The sequence below is a fragment of the Acipenser ruthenus genome, chromosome 11, assembly GCF_902713425.1.
Source record: "Acipenser ruthenus chromosome 11, fAciRut3.2 maternal haplotype, whole genome shotgun sequence".
Lineage (NCBI taxonomy): Eukaryota > Metazoa > Chordata > Actinopteri > Acipenseriformes > Acipenseridae > Acipenser > Acipenser ruthenus.
Genome location: NC_081199.1, coordinates 43,968,650 through 43,991,996, shown reverse-complemented (window position 1 = coordinate 43,991,996; position 23,347 = coordinate 43,968,650). Strand labels below are relative to the sequence as shown.

The 23,347-nt window shown below is 41.9% G+C and overlaps 1 protein-coding gene across 1 annotated transcript in view; it reads right to left on the bottom strand.

The window, feature by feature from the left end:
• LOC117426496 (solute carrier family 49 member 4-like) overlaps nt 1-18,880 on the bottom strand; it is a 30,309-nt gene extending 11,429 nt beyond the window's left edge. Inside the window, exons 1-6 of the mRNA XM_059034118.1 lie at nt 18,412-18,880; nt 10,180-10,273; nt 5,645-5,913; nt 3,901-4,030; nt 1,981-2,089; nt 222-289 (exon numbers count right to left, since the gene is read on the bottom strand). Coding sequence (XP_058890101.1) covers nt 222-289; nt 1,981-2,089; nt 3,901-4,030; nt 5,645-5,913; nt 10,180-10,273; nt 18,412-18,712 — 971 coding nt within the window. The 5' untranslated portion in view covers nt 18,713-18,880. The remainder of the gene's footprint in view (nt 1-221; nt 290-1,980; nt 2,090-3,900; nt 4,031-5,644; nt 5,914-10,179; nt 10,274-18,411) is intronic.
• Between the last annotated feature and the right edge of the window lie 4,467 nt (nt 18,881-23,347).

Sequence of the window (23,347 nt, the reverse complement as noted above, 5' to 3'; positions counted from 1 at the left end):
TTTGCATGGCCTCCTCTTTCATCCAGGGGAAGGTCGAGGGCTATGTTTGGACCCCCTCAAATTAAAGAAACCCACAAAACCAAAAAAAAAAAAAAAAAAAAAAAATTGGCAAAAACCAAAAAAAATAAATAAATAAATAAAGGGAAAGGGGTATATATATACAACAAAATAAATAAATAAATATATGAAAGAAATCTCTTGTCAGCTTGCATGAGACTTACCTGGCCACTCCAATACCAACAACACATCCTCCGACTGTAGACCAGAATCCGATCCAACCAGCATCCACCTGCAAACCCACACAGGACAGCATGTGTTATTACAGACCACTACTCTACATACCCGATCCAACCAGCATCCACCTGCAACCCCACACAGGAGAGCATGTGTTATTACAGACCACTACTCTACATACCCGATCCAACCAGCATCCACCTGCAACCCCACACAGGAGAGCATGTGTTATTACAGACCACTACTCTACATACCCGATCCAACCAGCATCCACCTGCAACCCCACACAGGAGAGCATGTGTTATTACAGACCACTACTCTACATACCCGATCCAACCAGCACCCACCTGCAACCCCACACAGGAGAGTGTTACTTTACACACCAGATCCACAGAGCAGGCTGGGATTGCTCTGCCAATTGCAATCCCTCCACTTCTCTTTTTGTGCTATTTGGAATGTTAATTGTTAAACTGAATACACTGAATGAGCTTGATTGGTAGCGCAGAATGAATGAGGAAACTGGAGTCCTAATGCTTAACCAGACGTCTACACCTACTAGCATTTAAACAGCACAGGGTACGGGACAGCTTTATTCAGGAACGCTTTGCAGCTACAGTATTTAATGAGATGGAACTGGAAAATATCTTGTATCATCTGGTTGCACCTTGTCCTTCACACTGGCACTTACTGCTCAAATGAAAACTGATGGGCATTCATTCATCACAAATCACTATTTAGTCATCTTCTTCTAGTGCAGTTTTAAATAAACAGAAAACATGTACGTTCATTTGAAATAATGATGGGATCAGGTTAAAGAAAGGGGTCTGTTTCCATGCCTGGTTTTTAGGGAGTCTGCTTCCTTTTCTAAGACTCCAGCAGGGTCTTCAGGGTCACAGCATGTTATTGCTGAAAGCATGTTTGTCAGCAGTGAAAGCAGCTGGTTGGTTAATGACAGGAAGGGGGCAATGTTTACTCTTCAGGAGCAGCAACCAGGTAAGTGAAACACCTCCTGAAAGCACTGCCTTCAAAACAGAGATTCTTTAACCTGGTGCAACACAGCAGGGATCAACTTTCAAAACGCTGTCCTAAACAAAGATTCTTTAACCTGGTGCAGCACAGCAGGGATCAACTTTCAAAACGCTGTCCTAAACACAGATTCTTTAACCTGGTGCAGCAAGTTTTCCTAAACATGCTTTCTTTCAAAACTACATATTTGAGACCAATACAGCTAAGATTTTTTTTTAATATATTTTGTTAGCAACAACCACAGTACCAACTGCTAGATGGGCAGCTTGCCGAGATGCTACACTGTAACATGCTAACTTAGCTGCTTGCATTACTCCACTTCCAATCATGATCCCAGGGACACAGATACACTGCAAGCCCTGCATCATACACCTGGAGGTTTCTTTACATTCTGCTATGAGCTTATGATCTTGAGAAGACCTGCTCCGACCTGCAGCTAACCTCCCGAACACCAAAGCTTTATCCCCGTTGTGTTAAAAGATGTAACCCGGCAGAATACACTAAAAATACACTCCTTAGTATTTTCTTTTTTCAGGGACAGCACCAAAGAGGATATTCTTCCTAACAAAAGTTTGGAAAAAAATTAAGAAAAGCAACAGATCAACGGAGCACAACACAATGATCATATTGCTAGAACTGACTTCCAAGCCTTGGTTCAAGTACAGTAAAGTCATTTCATCCTTAGGTAGTGCATGAGTTTATGAGTTCAGGCTTCCTTACCTGGCTGACTTTGGCAGGTGTCAAAATCATGTCCAGGACTCCTGACCATCCGGCTAATATACCAAGCGGCACGGAATAAGCCAGAGCGATCATCAGAAAGCGGAAATTGCTGAAAAGCAAAGATTAAAAAAGCAGCAACTTGTCAGACAAATCCTGCTTTTTTTTCTTCTTCATGCTTTCTTGATCAAATAAAATAAACACAGGACATCAAACCATCCTATTACTCCATGTTCTAACCAAAGGTTTTAAATACATTCCTTATTAACACAAGCATACTTTGGTTTAGTTTTTTCTTTAATTTTATACTTAAATTTAGAATTTGTTTCCTGGTACAAAAACACTTCTGTTATATAGCTCAGTTTCAATGCAGGGGTGGCAATAAAACTCCTATTGCACAGCAGTGTCACCCATTCCAGGTTTTACTACGACCTTGATTAGCCACAGTGTGTAGGTAACAAGCTCAGGTGCATCTTATTAAATGTTTGTCAATTTTTTATAAAAAATTGTTTTATTTGTTTTATTTTTTATTTTTTATCCTGGACTAAAGGTTTTTAGAATTGGGATGATCATTTCCAAAACAAGAAGCTTTCTTGCAGCAGAGCATTGCAAGGGCAGTGTGCAGCAGTGTATAGCAGCAGGGCCGTCAGCTTTCAGAGGATTACTAAAGCTGCAAGGGAGCATTTGCTGGTAATGGATTAGTATTAACTGGATTAGGAAGTGTAACCGCAGATGAGAATTTGATGGAGGTAATCTAATTAATGGTAATAATTATAGGATTATACTGTTGTTGGTTCCCAGTTTTATTAAGATGCAATTGTAATATATTCAGTGTGTTTGTTAAGAAGATGGGAATAAGTGGGACTTCTCTCTACAGTGCTGTTCTGAGAAATACATTACACCAAACATATTTCCATTTGAATGCATGAATTCTGGTACTGCACTGCACTGCACTGTTCTCTTGCAGCAGCGTTTTCAGAGCAAGACATTTTACTGCCGGCAAAGCATGTCAGTTAACAGAGAACCGAACCGATTGGACAACAGGAAAGAAAGCATGACGTAGCAGGGAGAATTTCACACTCCAGGTAAAATAGATGAAATGACCAAGGAAGCGCAAGACCCAGATTCCAAGTGTAGTACCAGATATCAAGCTTAAACTTCAAATATTGAGGCGCTTTTCCATGCCTTTCTTGCAGAACTGCACATTTGAGACCAGCAGTATATAGCCAACGGGTTATTATTTACAGCAGCTGTTCAAACCACTTTCGGAGTTTCCCTGGGCTTGCTTTTTGGCTAGGATGGCAGATAGTCCTTGCAGGAGCATATTTCCCTGGGACACATTTTTCCATTAACCTTGCTGCAGTGTGAAATCGATATTAATGCACCTTCCAAACAGAAATCTGCTCTGTGTATTAGAGTAAATAAGTAAGCAGGTCTTTGTAAAAATAGTCCTGAAAGCCACAGCGGCAGCAGCAGCAGCATGTGTTTGTCCATGGCAGGTGGGACCGTTGTGGTGCTCAATACTGCAGAAAAGAACACCGAGGCAGCCCCCAATCTCCTTTAAAGATGTCAGCTGTTTTTTTTGTGTGTTTTTTTTTCAGTTTTCACAGGTTTAACCTTCATCTCCATGTCTGTCAGCTTCACAGAGCTTTATGGACAACTCACATGTCTTAGAACAGGGGCGGTCCCAAGCTGGCCCTTCCACTCCTGGTCTTTGTTCCACCCACCCATTATAAATTGTTGAATTGAACCAATTAAACATGCATCCAGTCCCTAAAGTAGTTCATTATATCACTGTACCTGTTAAACCTGCAGTGGAAAGGCTTCCAGGACCATGATTGGACACCCCTGTCTCAGACCATGAAAAGTATCAAAAGTGCATTTTATCTGGGTGTTGGAGAGCAGAGGGAACCTCACACTCACCTGAGGAGTCGACAGAAGCTGCTTCGATAGCTCAGTCTCTGGCTGGCTGCAGCCACACTGGGAGGGAGAGGGGGCCGAGACGGGAAATAGGCCACCACCGCAGCAAACAGCAGGAAGACCATGGCAAACTCTGGAAGAGAGACGCATACAAAGAGCAATCAAACAGCAGGAAGACCGTGGCAAACTCTGGAAGAGAGACGCATACAAAGAGCAATCAAACAGCAGGAAGACCGTGGCAAACTCTGGAAGAGAGACGCATACAAAGAGCAATCAAACAGCAGGAAGACCATGGCAAACTCTGGAAGAGAGACGCATACAAAGAGCAATCAATCAAAGAGAGGTTAACCAGAGCCGTGCCCACATGCAAAAATAACACGAGACGCGAGAAAAATAGGCTAACCCACACCATGTGCACGCTTCTCAGGGGACACTAGAGCCAATATCTGGGAGCATCTAATCTCCATCATCCAGAATCCAGAAAGTCAAGAGACCAACAGGATCAATACACTTAAATGACCGAAACACATAATTAGACGTCTTGAAAACAAAACAGCGCAGCTACCGTAATGCTAGAAGATAGATACCGGGTGAGAGTAATTTCTTTCATGACCTCTAAAGCCTTCAGATCACATCAGTGTTTCTCAGTTCACTCCTAGGAATTAAAACCAAGATCCCAAATGCAAAAAGACAACTCCGGAGCTTAATCTATTATTAAAGGAGTTTAAGACTACTTTAATTTTCTGAATCAGTTAACCAGAACATGCCTAACATAGCTCAGCAGTTTTAAAGCAGCTGCGTCTTTTAAAGCTGCACTGTCAGGGCGCACTTCATCTTCCACTGTTTGACGAAATTGGATGTACAGCACATTTATAGCTCAGGTTTTTTTGTTGGCATTAAATATTTTATTTTATTTTTTGGAAACAAAACTTTACGCTCCTGGTATGCCTTTTTTTTATCAAAGTAAATGTCTTAAACATATCATTCTAATGCAAGAGATTAGAGGTGGATACAGGGATGGAAATGAGTCTCCCATTGCATAGCTGTTTGATCCATTCCTGGTTTTGCTATGAGTTTAATAAGACACACCTGAGCTTCTTGTTAGCTATACACTGTGGATAATCAAGCAAATTGTTAAGATCTGGAATGGAGGAAACTGCTATGCAACAGGAGTCTTATTCCCATCCCTACGGGCATGTCATATTACTGTGCTTGACATTATAAAATGAAATACTCAAATTAAGAACTGGCTTTTAACATGTGGCCTGTTGGTAGCAATGGCTGTAAATTATGAAATCAACAGCCTTGCATTAGCACAAGCAGTCAGACGAGGCCACGTGGAATTGATAATTCCCCTCCAGACCTTGACACTTGTGCTAAAACAACACTGCTGCTGTACCCTTGAGCAAGGTACTTTACCTAGATTGCTCCAGTAAAAACCCAACTGTATAAATGGGTAATTGTATGTAAAAATAATGTGTAAAATGTGATATCTTGTATCAATTGTAAGTCACCCTGGATAAGGGCGCCTGCTAAGAAATAAATAATAATAATAATAATAATAATAATAATAATAATAATCAGCCTCCTCACAGTGTATGCCCTGTCTTAGAAATAGGCTATTATTAGCAGGAAATGAACAGCCGTCATTAACCTTTAAAAGGACCATAAGCACTTAGACATGCAGCACGGAAAAATGACACTACATAATATATTATTTAAATCAATATACAATTTTCTACAGTACCTGCATACAGTACAATTTGAACACAATCCCTTATATGGGCACTGCTCTTGTCTGCTGAACAATGCAGCACTGCTGTCTGATTGGGTGCCGGCACCACCAGGGGACCAATCAGAAACGAGCATGCAGCTCCCAGGTAGCTGAGCAGAGCTGCAACAGCAGTGGCCGTGGCCCTTTGATCAGGAGCGAACCACGTTGTGGAGAGCAAAGGGGGAGCACTCATAACAGTTGGGCCGGCCAAACCATTCAGTAGCTGTCCACCATGGATCAACCTGTGAGGAGAGATAGAGGGAAAAGAAAACAGCAATTAATTATGAACCACGTCTCTGAACAGAACAATACTTACAGGGGTCTACTTCATAATGATGAGCAGTGAGCAGCGGCAAAGCTATATACATTCAATGTGTCTACCCCAGTGGTGTCTTATTGGCCCCTGCATTATTAAAAATCCTGAATACAATAAAGACACAGAGAGAAAAGGCAGAAGTTAGAGCAGGCTTGGGACCGTAGGGGTACTGCATCTTTATACTCCACTGTTTAGATTATAAGAGAGTCTACTACTGGAGTAATTCTATGACTATAGCACGCACCTTTTGTATAACATGCACCCTGTTTAACCCTTTGCGGTCCTGTGTCGGACCAGGTCCGACAATACAATTTTTCCTTTCTGGTCCGATGTCGGACCCTGTCCAACATCATCAAAAAGACATCAAGCACAGGTCTCTAGTCGTTTTTTCTACAGAAAAAGCAGAGAAAACATTTCAATTTCCGAGTGAGGCTGAAAGAAAAAAACCCGGAGGTGGATCTGAGCAATACGCATGGTCCCTTCACCACGTAAACAAACAAGATAGCTGCTTCCGCATCCAGCGCTCAAAGAATATTGTGGACATTTGCCAAGCTTTTTTAGATGTTACAGTAATAAAATATTGATTTGGATAGCATTATTGAGGAGTGATAAATGGAAAATTCGAAACGGAAATTCTGCCAATATTGGTAAAACATGCTTATACTCTGAAAATTATGGTACTATTACTTATGTGACAAAAATAAACAAATCTAAACGTTCTTAACGCAGCAGGACTGAAATGATAATAGAACTGGGAATGAGCTTGAATTTCCAAATACAGTGCAGCTGTCAAAAAGTAATCTATTGGCCATCTCTATTAGACAGCATATTATCTTACTGACATATAAAAAAAATATATATTTGGGATTGATGCTTGGTGCCTTAACTTACTTAATACACAACACCAGTCACTGATTAGAAAGGGGTTAGTCAGGCTTAAAGAACAGCCTTTCAGAAAATGATTTTGCTTCAAATAGATTATGGAGAAAGTACTCAGAATTCTCTACAGACTATATACAACAGCACAACAGACTGACTTGCTTTGTTTTGACCTGTGCCGAAGGATCTCTTTCTTTGATAAAAGTTTTATACTGTAGGGCTTCTGTGTCTCCATATTGCCAGTATCTATTGTCCCTGTGTATGTCTCATATAATCACTGACACACAGTGCCTCGGTCTCTATTGTCCCTGTGTATGTCTCATACAATCACTGACACACAGTGCCTCAGTCTCTATTGTCCCTGTGTATGTCTCATACAATCATTGAGACACAGTGCCTGGGATTCATTCTACAATGTGTAAAGCCTCACTCTACTGTTCGCCAGTACATTTTGAAATGTTTTTTCAGTGTATTAAGCTGCATTCTTTTCCCTGGTCCATCCTAATCTGACCATCATTTATCATTTCGTTCCTACAGTCTCTCATAGCAAGAACAGGCTCATTGTTATACCATGCTCGTGCAACAATCCTGGTCAACATGGCTTTAATACTCGTCTCCAAAGGACAGCTTCCCTTCTTCAGAACATGCTGCTGTCCACTATCAGTGCACTGACCATAGCGGTCTGCTTATACAGTAAAATGAACTGTGGACAAAGGATCTGGTGAAAACTGGATGTTTTTCTTTTTAGAATATTCTAACCCCCATGCATGCTGTCTCCCGACGTCCTTGAAAACAACATGTTCCATTCCAATGGACCATGTCCCAGTTGTTTAAAAAATATAATTCTAGAGACATCTACAAATATAGAGATTTGAATCTGTTTGAGGATCATTCCTGTGGCTGCTCAACTGAGATCACAATCAAAGCTCCTCTGATGGAGTTTTCAACATTACTAAGCTGAAGGATGCATTTAAATGGAGAATTTATTCAACCTTCATACTGCTGTCGCCTGAAACCATAATTATTATTTAAACTAGACATTTCTGAACGGAAAGCAAGTATTCCCATGGGGCGCCTCCCTTTGCATAAACGTACTCATATTTACCAATTCAAAAACGACATACTTTACTGTAGAAACTGACTGACAGAATTACTTTGAAAACTAGCTGAAACAAATGCCCAAGCAAAATTTAATGAAATATGAGCAAGCACTTCCCAAGAAAGAGCTTTAACCATGATGTACACAGCAGTACCCTCCAATCATAAATGCTGTGAATTCACAATGACCTTTAACCCTAACCCAATCCTACATGCTGTGAATGCACAATGACCTCTAACCCTAACCCAATCCTACATGCTGTGACCTCTACAAGGCACTCTAGTAGTTCAGAGGACAAGGTCACAGATATCAGATAAGAACAGCAGTGAAAAGGGAGCACTACAGTTACAGGTACTGTTGAAATTCAGTAGGATAACAAAATGACTGCAAACATCAACATACAATTTATTGAACATGGATTACAAAGTAAAAAGCTACAAAGCTTTGCCACATGGTTGCTGAACAAGCCAAATAACAAGTGCTTTTTGACAACCTATATTCACGACAGAGATATGTCTGCGTTACTACTTTTTGCAAACGATCAATATAGTTTCCAGCTTTGTTGCAACATAAAATGATTTTCGTTTCGGAGGCATAGTTACACAGCGCCCTCTTCTTATTAAGACAAAAGAGCTGACATCACTGCGGAGGTGGCATGACCCCGTGCATACAGACGGGGATGTTGACACTCTGTGTATACTGTAACACAAATCCTTAACACTATAAGAATGAGCCTTCAGTCGATTCACTAATAAATGATCAAAGACAATCTGCACATTGTTAACTAACAATTAACAGGTCGCTGTGGGCCATGACCTACGCCGCTAAAACAAATTCATTTTTTAAAGGAATCCCAGGGTGGAACCATTCTGTCTCTATTTATTCGCTTCTCTCTGCTCCACAACAAACACTCTCCTTGTCACTGGTCTTTATCCCCAGTTAGTCCCGCCTTGTCCCACACCACGGCCAATCACCACCAGCTCCTGTGGTCCGTGCCTGCTGCCCATAGGCTGTTCGACCGATGTGAAACACAGCCCCTCCTACTCCAAGCGTTCCTGCACTTCAGAGACCTCACATACATTATAATATTATCTTTTTTTTTTTTTTTTTTTTTTTATTATTTGGGGTCCAGTGGCCAGGTTCGTTGTAGCCGAAGGTTTGTTATAATGAAGGGTGTTATAGCGAGGGTGAGCTGTATTACTAAAGAGATCTTATCCAGCGGAGGACAATAAGAAGAATGCATGCAGTCATGTGTATATATATATATATATATATATATATATATATATATATATATATATATATATATATATAAATCTTGCAGAATTTTCTCATATATAATATTTCAAGAAATAGTTATGAATATCAAACTATTATATTTATAAAAACAGAATCCCTATGTAATAAACTCACAGGTTAAAGCTGTGTGAACAAGGGGCTCCCGAGTGGCGCATCCAGTAAAAGCACTTGCGTAGAGTGCAGGATGCGACCTGTAGTCTGGATGTCGCGAGTTCGAGTCCAGGCTATTCCTTTGCCGACCGAGGACGGGAGTTCAGAGGGGGCGGCGCTCAATTGGCCGAGCATCGCCTGGGGGGAGGGAGGGTTAGGTCGGCCAGGGGGTCCTCGGCTCACTGCGCACCAGCGACCTCTGTAGTCTGGCCGGGCACCTGTGGGCTTGCCTGTAAGCTGCCCGAGAGCTGCGTTGTCCTCCGACGCTGTAGCTCTTGGGTGGCTGCATGGTGAGTCCGCAGTGTGAAAGAAAGCGGTGGGGCTGACGGCACATGCTTCGGAGTACAGTGTGTGTTCGTCTTCGCCCTCCCGAGTCAGCGCAGGGGTGGTAGCGGTGAACTGAGCATAATAAAATAATTGGCCATTCCAAATTGGGAGAAAATAATAAAAATAATTGGCAACGACTAAATTTATAAAAAAAAAAAGAAAAAAAAAAAAGCTGTGAGCCCAGGTGGGGGACATTGCTGTTGTATCCTTGAGCAAGGTACTTTACCTAGATTGCTCCAGTAAAAACCCAACAGTATAAATAGGTAATTGTATGTAAAAATATGTGATATCTGTATAATGTATAATGTGATATCTTGTAACAATTGGAAGTCATCCTGGATAAGGGAGTCTGCTAAGAAATAAATAAAAAAGAATAATAATAATAATAATAATAACAATACTGTAACAAGGCACACTGCAATCAAAAGACATCCTTACCATTTCTTTATTGACAGATCCGTAAGGGGGATGCTCCGCACCCCAGTCCCAACCACCATCAGGAACGCAGACAGCAGCATTGTAACACGGAGACCTAGGAAGGGGACAAGCATTCCTTTTCAAATCTAAGAGGCACGTTATACCCCTTAAGCAAGTCATCAACACAACAGAGTACTGAGCAGTTCAGTTCAATTACAATGGGCTACAGAGGTGACATACATAATCTAATAAATTAACAGCTTGAAATAATGATTTCTATTATTTATTTTTTTTAATTAAACACTAATCTCTAAACGCTACATAATGCAATACAGATGCTATTACAGTAGGAACCTTTATGTAATAATAACGTAATCATTGTGAATCCCTTGTAAAAGCTGGTCCTACTGCAACCTCCTAATTTCAGATCCACAACACCCCTCAGCATGCACTGCTGTGCAGGATCTCTGTGTACATCAGCTGCAACAATCAAAGGCCCACTGTAAGAAATATCATTAGCAATGATGGGCTTCAAGAGGAGCTGCGCTCTGCTTTTTATATTTCATTTCTCCAGCCTCCGATTAGAGGACACCTGCAATAATACAACAATAACAATAATGTCTGTATACGTTTGAAGACCCCAATTCACTTCACCGCTGAATCTGGACATGAATCAGGAACAAAAGGGTGTTGCCTCTGCTCTCTGGCTTCTCCAGAACGTGTCAAGCTACTGCAGTTTCAGAATAATGTCATTTTTTGACATGGAGTGTTATAGTATTTATTAGGGTTGGGTAGTCAAAGTGCTTTTTAGTTGCAAGAAAATGACAATATCGATTTTCAGTTTTATTTGATTTGGAATTTCAGGTACAGTATCCTAAATGCTCAAGTTATTTTGGTTTCACAAAAAATCTCCATGTGTACTATACTTCATAAATGAATGACAGACTGAAGCAGTGTGTCTTTTTCAAGTTACGTCAGTCGCAGGACTCAAGCCTAACAGTAAGCACAAGGAATGTACTGTGTGGGTGCTGTGAGGGCAGTACAGATCTCCTCTGTTATTTCACGGGTACTGTGTGGGTATTTTGAGGGCAGTACAGATCTCCCCTGTTATTTCATAGGTACTGTGTGGGTGCTGTGAGGGCAGTACAGATCTCCCCTGTTATTTCAAGGGTCCAGCACGTTGACATGTACACGCTTCTCTTGCCTAATTCACGGATTCCAATGTTTCACAATTGTTTACGATGTGGAGCAATAAGAAGGAAGCCCCGTACAGCAAGTTTCAGGAAGTTGGTCAGACAGAAAGAGAACTGGAGGAGCTCTGGATGGTATGTCAGTTACAGTAGAGCTGTCTTTTAAAGATGCCAAACTGTTCCACTATACATTACGCACAATAAATGACATTTTATTAATGACACTGTATGCATACATGCCTATATCTGCCTACAGCTAAGACACAGCATATCCAGGTTTGATAACCCTAAACCTACAGCTCACACAGCATGTCCAGGTTTGATAACCCTAACCCTGCAGCTCACACAGCATGTCCAGGTTTGATAACCCTAACCCTGCAGCTCACACAGCATGTCCAGGTTTGATAACCCTAACCCTGCAGCTCACACAGCATGTCCAGGTTTGATAACCCTAACCCTGCAGCTCACACAGCATGTCCAGGTTTGATAACCCTAACCCTGCAGCTCACACAGCATGTCCAGGTTTGATAACCCTAACCCTGCAGCTCACACAGCATGTCCAGGTTTGATAACCCTAACCCTGCAGCTCACACAGCATGTCCAGGTTTGATAACCCTAACCCTGCAGCTCACACAGCATGTCCAGGTTTGATAACCCTAACCCTGCAGCTCACACAGCATGTCCAGGTTTGATAACCCTAACCCTGCAGCTCACACAGCATGTCCAGGTTTGATAACCCTAACCCTGCAGCTCACACAGCATGTCCAGGTTTGATAACCCTAACCCTGCAGCTCACACAGCATGTCCAGGTTTGATAACCCTAACCCTGCAGCTCACACAGCATGTCCAGGTTTGATAACCCTAACCCTGCAGCTCACACAGCATGTCCAGGTTTGATAACCCTAACCCTGCAGCTCACACAGCATGTCCAGGTTTGATAACCCTAACCCTGCAGCTCACACAGCATGTCCAGGTTTGATAACCCTAACCCTGCAGCTCACACAGCATGTCCAGGTTTGATAACCCTAACCCTGCAGCTCACACAGCATGTCCAGGTTTGATAACCCTAACCCTGCAGCTCACACAGCATGTCCAGGTTTGATAACCCTAACCCTGCAGCTCACACAGCATGTCCAGGTTTGATAACCCTAACCCTGCAGCTCACACAGCATGTCCAGGTTTGATAACCCTAACCCTGCAGCTCACACAGCATGTCCAGGTTTGATAACCCTAACCCTGCAGCTCACACAGCATGTCCAGGTTTGATAACCCTAACCCTGCAGCTCACACAGCATGTCCAGGTTTGATAACCCTAACCCTGCAGCTCACACAGCATGTCCAGGTTTGATAACCCTAACCCTGCAGCTCACACAGCATGTCCAGGTTTGATAACCCTAACCCTGCAGCTCACACAGCATGTCCAGGTTTGATAACCCTAACCCTGCAGCTCACACAGCATGTCCAGGTTTGATAACCCTAACCCTGCAGCACACACAGCATGTCCAGGTTTGATAACCCTAACCCTGCAGCTCACACAGCATGTCCAGGTTTGATAACCCTAACCCTGCAGCTCACACAGCATGTCCAGGTTTGATAACCCTAACCCTGCAGCTCACACAGCATGTCCAGGTTTGATAACCCTAACCCTGCAGCTCACACAGCATGTCCAGGTTTGATAACCCTAACCCTGCAGCTCACACAGCATGTCCAGGTTTGATAACCCTAACCCTGCAGCTCACACAGCATGTCCAGGTTTGATAACCCTAACCCTGCAGCTCACACAGCATGTCCAGGTTTGATAACCCTAACCCTGCAGCTCACACAGCATGTCCAGGTTTGATAACCCTAACCCTGCAGCTCACACAGCATGTCCAGGTTTGATAACCCTAACCCTGCAGCTCACACAATATGTCCAGGTTTGATAACCCTAACCCTACAGCTCACACAGCATGTCCAGGTTTGACATTGCACAATGATTACGCTTTTGTATCAGAGGCACCTTTTGGTGAAACTAATCAAATTTCATAGAAAAGAAAGAAAGGTTCCTTCATTATCTCGCTGGAGACTTGATTTTGAACAAATGATTTGTTGACAGAAAAAATAAATGCATTTGTTCCATTTCACCAGAGATGAGAACCTGGCTCTAAGAAAGCTCTTTGTTGAAAATAAGATCTGAAACGTTTGCAGTGCGCAGAGTGACATGGTTCTTTGTGTGAATTCAGAAATAGATGCTACAAGGAACAACACTTTTCTACTAAGATGCTCAGTTTTAGGGTACCTGCTGGAGAAGATGAAATGTGGGGCGCGAAAACAGTTTCTACTTAATTGGGAAGTCAGGGTAAAAATGTAAATCATCTTGATATTTGCAAATCAATCAATCCATAATTGAGGTTGTAGGTTGCAGCGGATAATAAATGCATTGTTTCTAAAATTCAATTACTGTACATGTCATGTTAAGCTCATATAAGCTTGGGTGACTTTATCAGTGCAGGGAGTTACTGCAATAACTCATGTACAAAATAAGCAAGCGCTGCATTTCCAATGCACACACATACTGCAGTGGGTCATTAGAAAAGCTTGACAACACTGATGTGGAGTGAATCTGTTAATAAAGCAGAACATGGTTTGGGCATTATTACCTGAAAAACATCACTTAACTTAGCAAATTGAAAACAGATTTAACCTACAGTTTCGTTTAACGTTAAAATGCCAAGTTCCTTGTAGGACCAGAATATATTGAACCTAGACAAAGAGGAAAATAAAAGATGCGATTCATTTACTGTATACCCCTTTGACTTTGTCCTGTCTGGTGTATTTATCATTGATAATACATTTCAGGCAGGTATATTTATAAATTGTAATTCATTCAATATTTTGTAAGAGCAGTATGATACATGCAGAAGTGTCATCACAGCCACAGAACCTCAATGCAGTTCAAATGGAAGGGTTATTTCTACAGATGAGCTCATTTCTACTTGGAGCTCAAAATATGAATCGGACCAATGTATTTATTTTTAAATCTACAGCAAACAGCAGGTCCTTAAGCCGTTAAGCTGTCACACTAGTAAATTAGAAGGCCTACTGGTATTCCAGTCTTACACCAAATCAGAACCTAAGAAATGATAGTTACGATGCAACTGGCTTGGGCAAGGTGTGCGTTAAACAGGAAGGAAGAACAACAGCCTGGATCTCAAAAACCCTGACGTGTGAAACTTTACAACTGTGAACCACAAGTGAACACTGACACATCCTGTTACTTTTCATAGAAATAATTAACTACTTCATTTAAAGTGTAACTTCCATTAGATATGGCAAAGCATGCATTACTGAGCAATGATTGGATCCATTATTCCAGAAAGGAATTCAACAATTTCAACATTATCAAACCAGCCATTATCACAGAAACCAACTGCTGGCTCCAACCTGCAGCTACGTGGGCTCTTGTTAGATTTACAATATTGATGCAAATGAAAAGCAACAAAGCTCTGAGTATTGCAGGGGTGCTGTGGAAGAGCCACATGTCAAATATAGTCAAACTGATCACTGACAGAGATTCAAATTCTATCAAAGTGCTAGTGGTGCAAAACATCACATAAAAAAGAGGAAAGTGAAAAAAGCAATTTCAGGACAGTTCCTACTAATTTTGAATCATTAGAAAATAAAGATTTACTTGCAGAAATAGTGTTGCATGCAATGTTTGCACTGGGGCCTGTCTTGTCAAAAGACAAAAGGCTGTGCTCAAACCAGGTCTGAGAGACAGCTAACTGTTAGAGCAGGACTACTGTAGCTGGAGTCTGAGCCAGCCATATGGGAGGGAGATCACATGGCAGTTTCGGAAGTGAATCTTGAGATCCTGCAATACCAGGGAAACCACACGGTGCACAATCATCAACAGAGCCTGGTGCAGCAGTGATGTACTAATCCTGCAGGTGAAGAGCTGCTCTACATTCAGTACAGGGTGTTACCTGGACAACGTGCCCCACGGAGCCATGCTGTTCACACTGATCAATTCACTTTCACCAGCCAGCATCCTTTACAACACAAAGAATAGCATGGTGGAGAAACACACAGCAAACAGATTGACAGATGCTAGGCACAGAAAATTATTCAAAACAAAATCGTATGTCAGTCCTGAGTATTTATTCCAGACAGTCAACAAAATAGGCAAGAAACCCGCTCCAGATTCACGAAACGCATCAAAGTGTGGAAGAACTTCATTGCATTATGGGCTTAAGGGAGGAAAAAAGAAAAAAAAAACACATTCTATAGGGAAACAAAGTGCTGTGAATCTTTTGTGAGTGAGTGGAGTAGAAAATGAAAGGAAACAAAATGAAGCTCCAGGCTCTGGGGAAGTGGAATTCCAATTAGTAAAAGCAGGCCTGCATTGCAAACACGAACAATGTGAACAAGGGACCAACTGGTTTGTGGACAGAGTCTGGTATCTTCACAAATGCACGACAGAACTTCCTGTTCAGTGAACGGCTAATCGTGTTGCAAAGCATCCCACCCACTTCTGTGTAATTTCAATACCACTACTTTATTGGATGCGCTGTTGTCATTTACAAATGCCTAAAGTTGCCATTTAGAATAACATTTGCTGAAACGTCTAGGCATATATACATGGTCCTAGTGCCCCCATGTATTGTCTCTGCACAATAGTAATTACTGATTTGTTTACCATCCAGTTGGTTTACGTTGTCCTTTCACATTGTATTCGTTTTCTTTAACCAATCCCTCACACTGTATAAACTATGCCTCCAGTACAGTATCTAGCGAGTGAAGTCTAGTAGATAGTAAGACAGAGTCATGTGTAAATGGTTTTCTGTATGGGACAGTCAGTGTTTTCATTTGGATTGTAAGTGGCAGTGGAGTTCCGGTGTCTCGCTCCATTCATTACTAAAGCAAAGTCGTTTTGAATTGCTAGGCACATTGCTTTCAATGACTCGCAATGACTTCACTATTTTTAGGTACTGTATTTACAGCCTGGATTTTCCCACTTCCCTTTATTAAGTTGTGTTGAAAATGACCTTTCATTATAAAATATTAAAATACTTATGTTTTTACTCTACTTAATTGAATACAGTAGCAGCACCGTGGAAACCAGGCTCCACTATTCATTCTTTCAGCAGTCACCACTCTTCTTCCTTTGAGGGCTACTATATATATATATATTTTGTAACAACTGTAAGTCACCCTAGATAAGGGTGTCTGCCAAGAAATACATTCTATATAGGGTTAGGCTATATGTTTTACTCCTAAAAATATAATGAGCCAGGATTACTGTTTTTTATTTTAATTACTGGTATATTCCCACGCACCAGGGCAGCAGTCACTGATGACAAACCCACAGGACTTGCACATGTATTCACCACTGCTTTGAATAAGAAGTCATTATTGCAGATTCATTCATTCACTGAGGTCACTTTTGGGTAATCCAAACCTTTATCAGCAAGTTGCTACAATTCTGCTTACGTTACAGTGAAGTAAGAGAGAACTCCTTCAGTGTTAACTGAAATATTCTCAGAGGGACAGTTTGTCTTGTGTGTGTGTGTGTATATATATTGTAGGAGATGACATTCTGCATAAAGTATTAATTATGTATTTGATTAGAAGTTTCTTTACTTCTATGTTATTTTCTTATTTTGATATAGCTTAAAGCATGTGTAAGACATACGAGAGAATATGTAAGACAGTCTCTCGTATCTTGGTGTCTGGGAAGATAGCCAGTTATCAGGTGCCTAATCAAGATGTGTGGACACAGTGTGAAAACAGAACACCATAAACAAAGAACAGATTAGATTAAGACAGTCTGTAAAATGCTTAAATGTGACGCACTATAGAATGTGATAGATTTGGGCGAGTTTCCCCCCTGTACCAGATGTGTTGAAGGTGTGTGATCATAGGGTGGAGCCATACTGATTGGAAGATATGGGGGTGGAAATGCTAATATTCATAATATTTAATGTAATGTTTTTGTTTGAATCGTCAGTCACTTCCTTGAATTGACTCCACATGACGTCTGTGTTGTGATACAAGCGTATACATTGGTTCATGCTGTGACTTGCAAGTCTTTGCGTGCTTGTATCCAACTGCTATGGAATAGGAGTCTTATTTCCATGCCTATAAGCCTGTTGGTTCAGACAAAATGGGTAGATGAAAGTGTAATCTGAATGTGCCGTGCTTGGTGTTCATCTACAGATTCTGTGGTCTGAGCAGAGTATCTATAATCTTGCATGAGGGATCCACAGTAAAATGAGAGTCAGGTTGCATCACCACAACTCTCTTACTTACTTTTTTGCAGAACCATTCAAGCCCATGTCATTCTTAAATTGTGCAACTTTTGCCCTGCCACTACAGTGAAAAGGACGTGTTTGCGCAGGTATGCACTTGGATGAGTTCAGTGAAATGTGTCTGGGTTTGTGGATATGGCATGAGAGCCAGCTTACCAGTAAGTGCCATGCGTTTAAGTGCAGCAGTGAAACTGGGTTCCTCTTCCATTCTTCTCTTTTAAGCTTCCTCATGCAAGAGGCAAGAGGTTAAAGGAGGGGTCCCTTTGTGACGCTGCTGATCAACTCATTTATACTGGGAAAGCAAAGCTTGTCTCTTTTGCATAAATACAAATAATAATATAGTGAGGCTTTATGCAGACTGTCAGGCATTCATTTCTTAAATTACCCTTACTAGGAACAAATCCATTACCACATCCATGGTTTCCACTTTGCTGAGAAGAAGCTCCATTGATTTAGCACGCAAGGAACACACCGTCATATCACTGATGAAGGAAGTGCAAAAAAACACTGACTAAATTAAATGTAAACTAATAGTTAAAGAGGAAAACGCAACACATTAAGAGGGAAGCTACCATCAGTATTTTTATGAATGGAATTGGCTATATGAATTAAGGTGTTTCTTTTTGTTGTTGTTTAGGTGCAAACTTTAGATATCTACTTTTTATTTCTCATGGGAAACATTACCAGTGCGATTACAAACCACACAGTTAAATGGGATTATACATCATCAAGACAAAAATGAAGACAAAAGCAACGCATGCAGCCTCTCTTACCCTTTTTATCCATCAGCCACATGAACAGGAACCAAGGAATAAACCCAACTGGACCGCACAGCACAAGCATGGCAATGTCTGTGCTGGTGAAGCCGTAGGCTTGCTTGGCAGAGTTCTGGATCGGACCCCAGGTGTTCCACACCATTCCCTGCATGAACCCCAGCAGCGAAAACAGGCCCAACACCAGCCATCTTCTGCTGTACACCCGACTGGCTGGCTGAACAAAACTCGAATCAGACTGCTGTGTTGTGTTCAAAAGTGGCTCCCTTTCGTCGTCTGTGCTACTCGAAACAGCACCCATATTTTTTTGGTTGAACGTTGGAAGCGTTTTTCTCTCCTGGCCCGGGTTTAAAGCTCTAGGCTTATTGTTGTGTTTAACAACCGGTTTTTTTTTTTTTTTGTTTTTTTTGCCAGTCCTTCACTCAAACACAACCAAAACAAGCTGCTGTGGACTCTCGAAGCTCTACAGCGCCTGCGCAACACAAAGACGAAGAACAGCACTCGGGTTATGAAACTGCAGCTTTGTAAGCGCCATGTTGGCTCAATTTTCCTTTAGTTTGAACGCGATGCCGGTTTTATGGTGGAGCCCGAATGGCGGCAGTTTCGCAGCACATCCGAGATACTCACGTGAGTTTGTTTACAGGGAGCAGCTGTGAGTCAAGCAGCTACAACGATTGAGGAGACCTAGATAGTCTGTTCACCCACTTGTCGTTAACAGTCGTCCGTTTAGGGGCCATATTTAGTAAACGTTTCAGACTTGTATTTATTGACACTTTAAAGCCTGTTTGGATTTCAAATGAAAAAATATAAACATTCTACTAATGTGTAAGTGACGTGTATCTGTTCGCCAGCTGGACTTGTTATACCCCAATCTTATTTTTATAATAAAGACAAAAACAAGCCCTATCGGTGGCGTCTTCATCAGAAAGTAAAGACGAATTTGAAGTCATTTGTAAGTTATTGACGGAGATGAAAAAAAAAAAGTGGTTGGGTACGTATGTTTTCGGATTCATTTCGGTAATTTCTTCTTAATGCCTCCACAATAAAAAATAAACCTGTTCCCCGTGGCTTTGTTTTGCAGTGTACTACAAGGCGACTTGTTTCAGTAACGACAACCTCTTGCTACACATCTGCTTGTTCAAACACCGTACCAGTAAGTACAAAGTAGGAACTTACATACAACGGTCCCGCGTGCATTGTGATTGGATAGTCCAATGCCTTCACTGCGATTTTACTGGAAAAACCCAACTGCTGCTGTATGGAGTTTGTGAAATCCAAATTAGAACTATCGATTTCTGGATGTATTCGTCTTCCAAAATGTCATTGTTGGGAACTACTTCTATAGAGTGCATTGCGTAATGCAAACGGTTTGATTAAACCTGGGGCTAGGTGTTACTAATCAGGCTAATGCACTTTCCCCGTTGGAAGAGGTGGTTGAAATCCAGCTCAGGTCCCAAGTGGAATTAGTTTGGATGGGGTTTGAGCTTCCCACAAAACCACCACCAAGCCCTTTATTTGTGTGAATTTATAACATGTGGATACAGATAATACTCTTGTTACATGGAAGTTGCAGTGCAGATTTGTGACCATATCCATACCATTGACACATCTTCCAGATACAATGATGTAGTGCTTTCTCTACAGTGTTAGGGATCATTAACTTGGAGTCGTGGTTACACTATGTAACACAATTTTTGTTCCTGGGTAGTAAGTGTTATTTCCTAATTGCTTATGCCTCAAAAGTATAGAAAATGGCTATTATTCCCCACAAACTTTGCTTTTGTGACCAGGACAGTGATATTTTGAAATTTACCTATTTCCAATGAGAAAACGGGCGAATTTGTGTCTTTTCGTTCACATAAAGTCAGAAAAAAACAACATATGAATCCAAATTAACATGTATTTATACTAAAGTAATACAAAAATGACTACAAAAGATTTAGAAGTGAGTAGTTTTTCGAGATTTACGATTATACTTTAAATCACTTTCACGAATCAGCCCCCAAATGTAGTCTCCCATCATGTTCTCGTTATACTGTCCTTGGTAGCGGTGTTCAAAGTCCAGTATATCCTGGTGGAAGCGCTCGCCTTGCTCCTCCGAGTACGCTCCCATGTTCTCCTTGAATCTATCAAGATGAGCATCAAAGCTATGGACTTTGAGGGACATCCTACAGCCCATTGTGCCGTAGTTCTTCACCAGAGTCTCAACCAGCTCCACATAGTTTTCAGCCTTGTGATTGCCCAGGAAGCCCCGAACCACTGCGACAAAGCTTTTCCAAGCCGCTTTCTCCTTACTAGTGAGCTTCTTGGGGAATTCATTGCACTCCAGGATCTTCTTTATCTGTGGTCCGACGAAGACACCGGCTTTGACCTTTGCCTCAGACAGCTTAGGGAAGAAGTCTTGAAGGTACTTGAAGGCTGCCGACTCCTTATCTAGAGCTCTGACAAATTGTTTCATAAGGCCCAATTTGAAGTGCAGTGGTGGCATCAGCACCTTCCGGGGGTTCACCAGTGGCTCCCACTTGACGTTGTTCCTCCCCACTGAGAACTCAGTCCGCTGTGGCCAGTCCCGCCTGTGGTAGTGCGCCTTGGTGTCCCTGCTGTCCCAAAGGCAAAGATAGCAGAGAAACTTGGTAAAACCGCCTTGGAGACCCATCAGGAATGCCACCATTGCAGCCTCTTGATGCCATCTCAGAAAAATGCAGATATGTATCCACTTAGACAGCTGGAACTAAACTGAACTGGTGGGCTTAAGGCCCCTGTATTTATACTGCTATTTATATTACTGGAAAGTTCTAGAAGTTACTCCAAGTTTACTCAGCACTGAATCTATCTGGAATGTTCTGGAAAATAGGTAAATTTCAAAATATCACTGTCCTGGTCACAAAAGCAAAGTTTGTGGGGAATAATAGTCATTTTCTATACTTTTGAGGCATAAGCAATTAGGAAATAACACTTACTACCCAGGAACCAAAAAAAAAAAAAAATTTGTTACACGGTGTTATCACAATATTTAGAGTGTCACTGATTCAGTGCGAATCTCAATACACTGTGCAGCTCAGTCTCATTCTATCAAACTGTATATACAGTGCATTCCTGTTTCGCATGACAGAGCTCAGTCTAGAGGATGAAGAGACATGCAGTCCTTGTGTGGGGTTTTCCCTGCAGGAGTTTGGTGGTGTGGATTAAACATGGACACCTTGAAATGAGCACAAAATAAAACCTTTACATCTGACAGTTTTCAAAGAAATACAATTAGATAATGTACAATACAGAAGAATAAAGGAAAATAAATGTATATATAGACGCAACATCACGATGCCGGAAGGTTTAAATAGAAAGGACTAGTAGATTGTTACACCAGTACCTCCACTGTTTTTTTCCAACACACTCCCTTGACAATGGTAAGTTAAACATACTGAAACGTTGGGAAGTTGGCTCTTTTGAGCAAAAACACTCTCTCTCTCTCTCTCCAATTCCAGTTCAGATTTCCTGTTCCTGTCTGTTATGATTAGCACATTGGGAGCTCCAACTCAAGCGTTGTCAAAGTGACAGTCCGAGACGCTGGGATCAGACTTTGTTTTAAATGTGTGCAGTTTGATGTGCAGTAATTGGAAGTGATGAACTTTTCACCCTGACAGTGAGTATATTTACGAGTCTGAACTGTCCAAGGATAATTCTTGTATCTCACGGCGATGTTAATTTAGCTGCTTTCCTGAAAACTGATCTGAAGATTATTCTTTAAAATGAGGCAAAAAAAACCCACATCATCAAGCTGGACTGAATGCATACAGATGTTGCTGTATTGCCAATGACCGAAAGACCCAGGGGACTTCTTTGACCTGAAAAAAGAAACAAGGACCAGGGGTCACAAACGGAGATTAGATAAAGGGGCATTCAGAACAGAAAATAGGAGGATTGTGAGGGTCTGGAACCAACTCCAGGGTAATGTTGTTGACGCTGACACCCTGGGATCCTTCAAGAAGCTGCTTGACGAGATTCTGGGATCAATAAGCTACTAACAACCAAACGAGCAAGATGGGCCGAATGGCCTCCTCTCGTTTGTAAACTTTCTTATGTTCTTATGTAAATGAAGTCATTTTCAGTGCTGAATGCTTCCTGTGCTCCAGTTCACCTTGTAGCCGTGCTGAATGCTTCCTGTGCTCCACTTCACCTTGTAGCCGTGCTGAATGCTTCCTGTGCTCCACTTCACCTTGTAGCCGTGCTGAATGCTTCCTGTGCTCCAGTTCACCTTGTAGCCGTGCTGAATGCTTCCTGTGCTCCAGTTCACCTTGTAGCCGTGCTGAATGCTTCCTGTGCTCCACTTCACCTTGTAGCCGTGCTGAATGCTTCCTGTGCTCCAGTTTACCTTGTAGCCGTGCTGAATGCTTCCTGTGCTCCACTTCACCTTGTAGCCGTGCTGAATGCTTCCTGTGCTCCACTTCACCTTGTAGCCGTGCTGAATGCTTCCTGTGCTCCAGTTCACCTTGTAGCCGTGCTGAATGCTTCCTGTGCTCCACTTCACCTTGTAGCCGTGCTGAATGCTTCCTGTGCTCCAGTTCACCTTGTAGCCATGCTGAATGCTTCCTGTGCTCCAGTTCACCTTGTAGCCGTGCTGAATGCTTCCTGTGCTCCAGTTCACCTTGTAGCCGTGCTGAATGCTTCCTGTGCTCCAGTTCACCTTGTAGCCGTGCTGAATGCTTCCTGTGCTCCAGTTCACCTTGTAGCCGTGCTGAATGCTTCCTGTGCTGTTTGCTGATGAGATGGCAGCTCATTGTAATAACGTGTGAAAAGGGCCCTTTGTCAGAAAGCTGTGCCGAGTCTCTCATTGCATTGTCTTTTGCTCCAGTTCCCTTCATTGTTTAACAGCCACCGTGTTTGAAAATGGAAAATGTTTGTGAACCAAGAATTCCAATATCTCAGGGGTCCTGAAGTA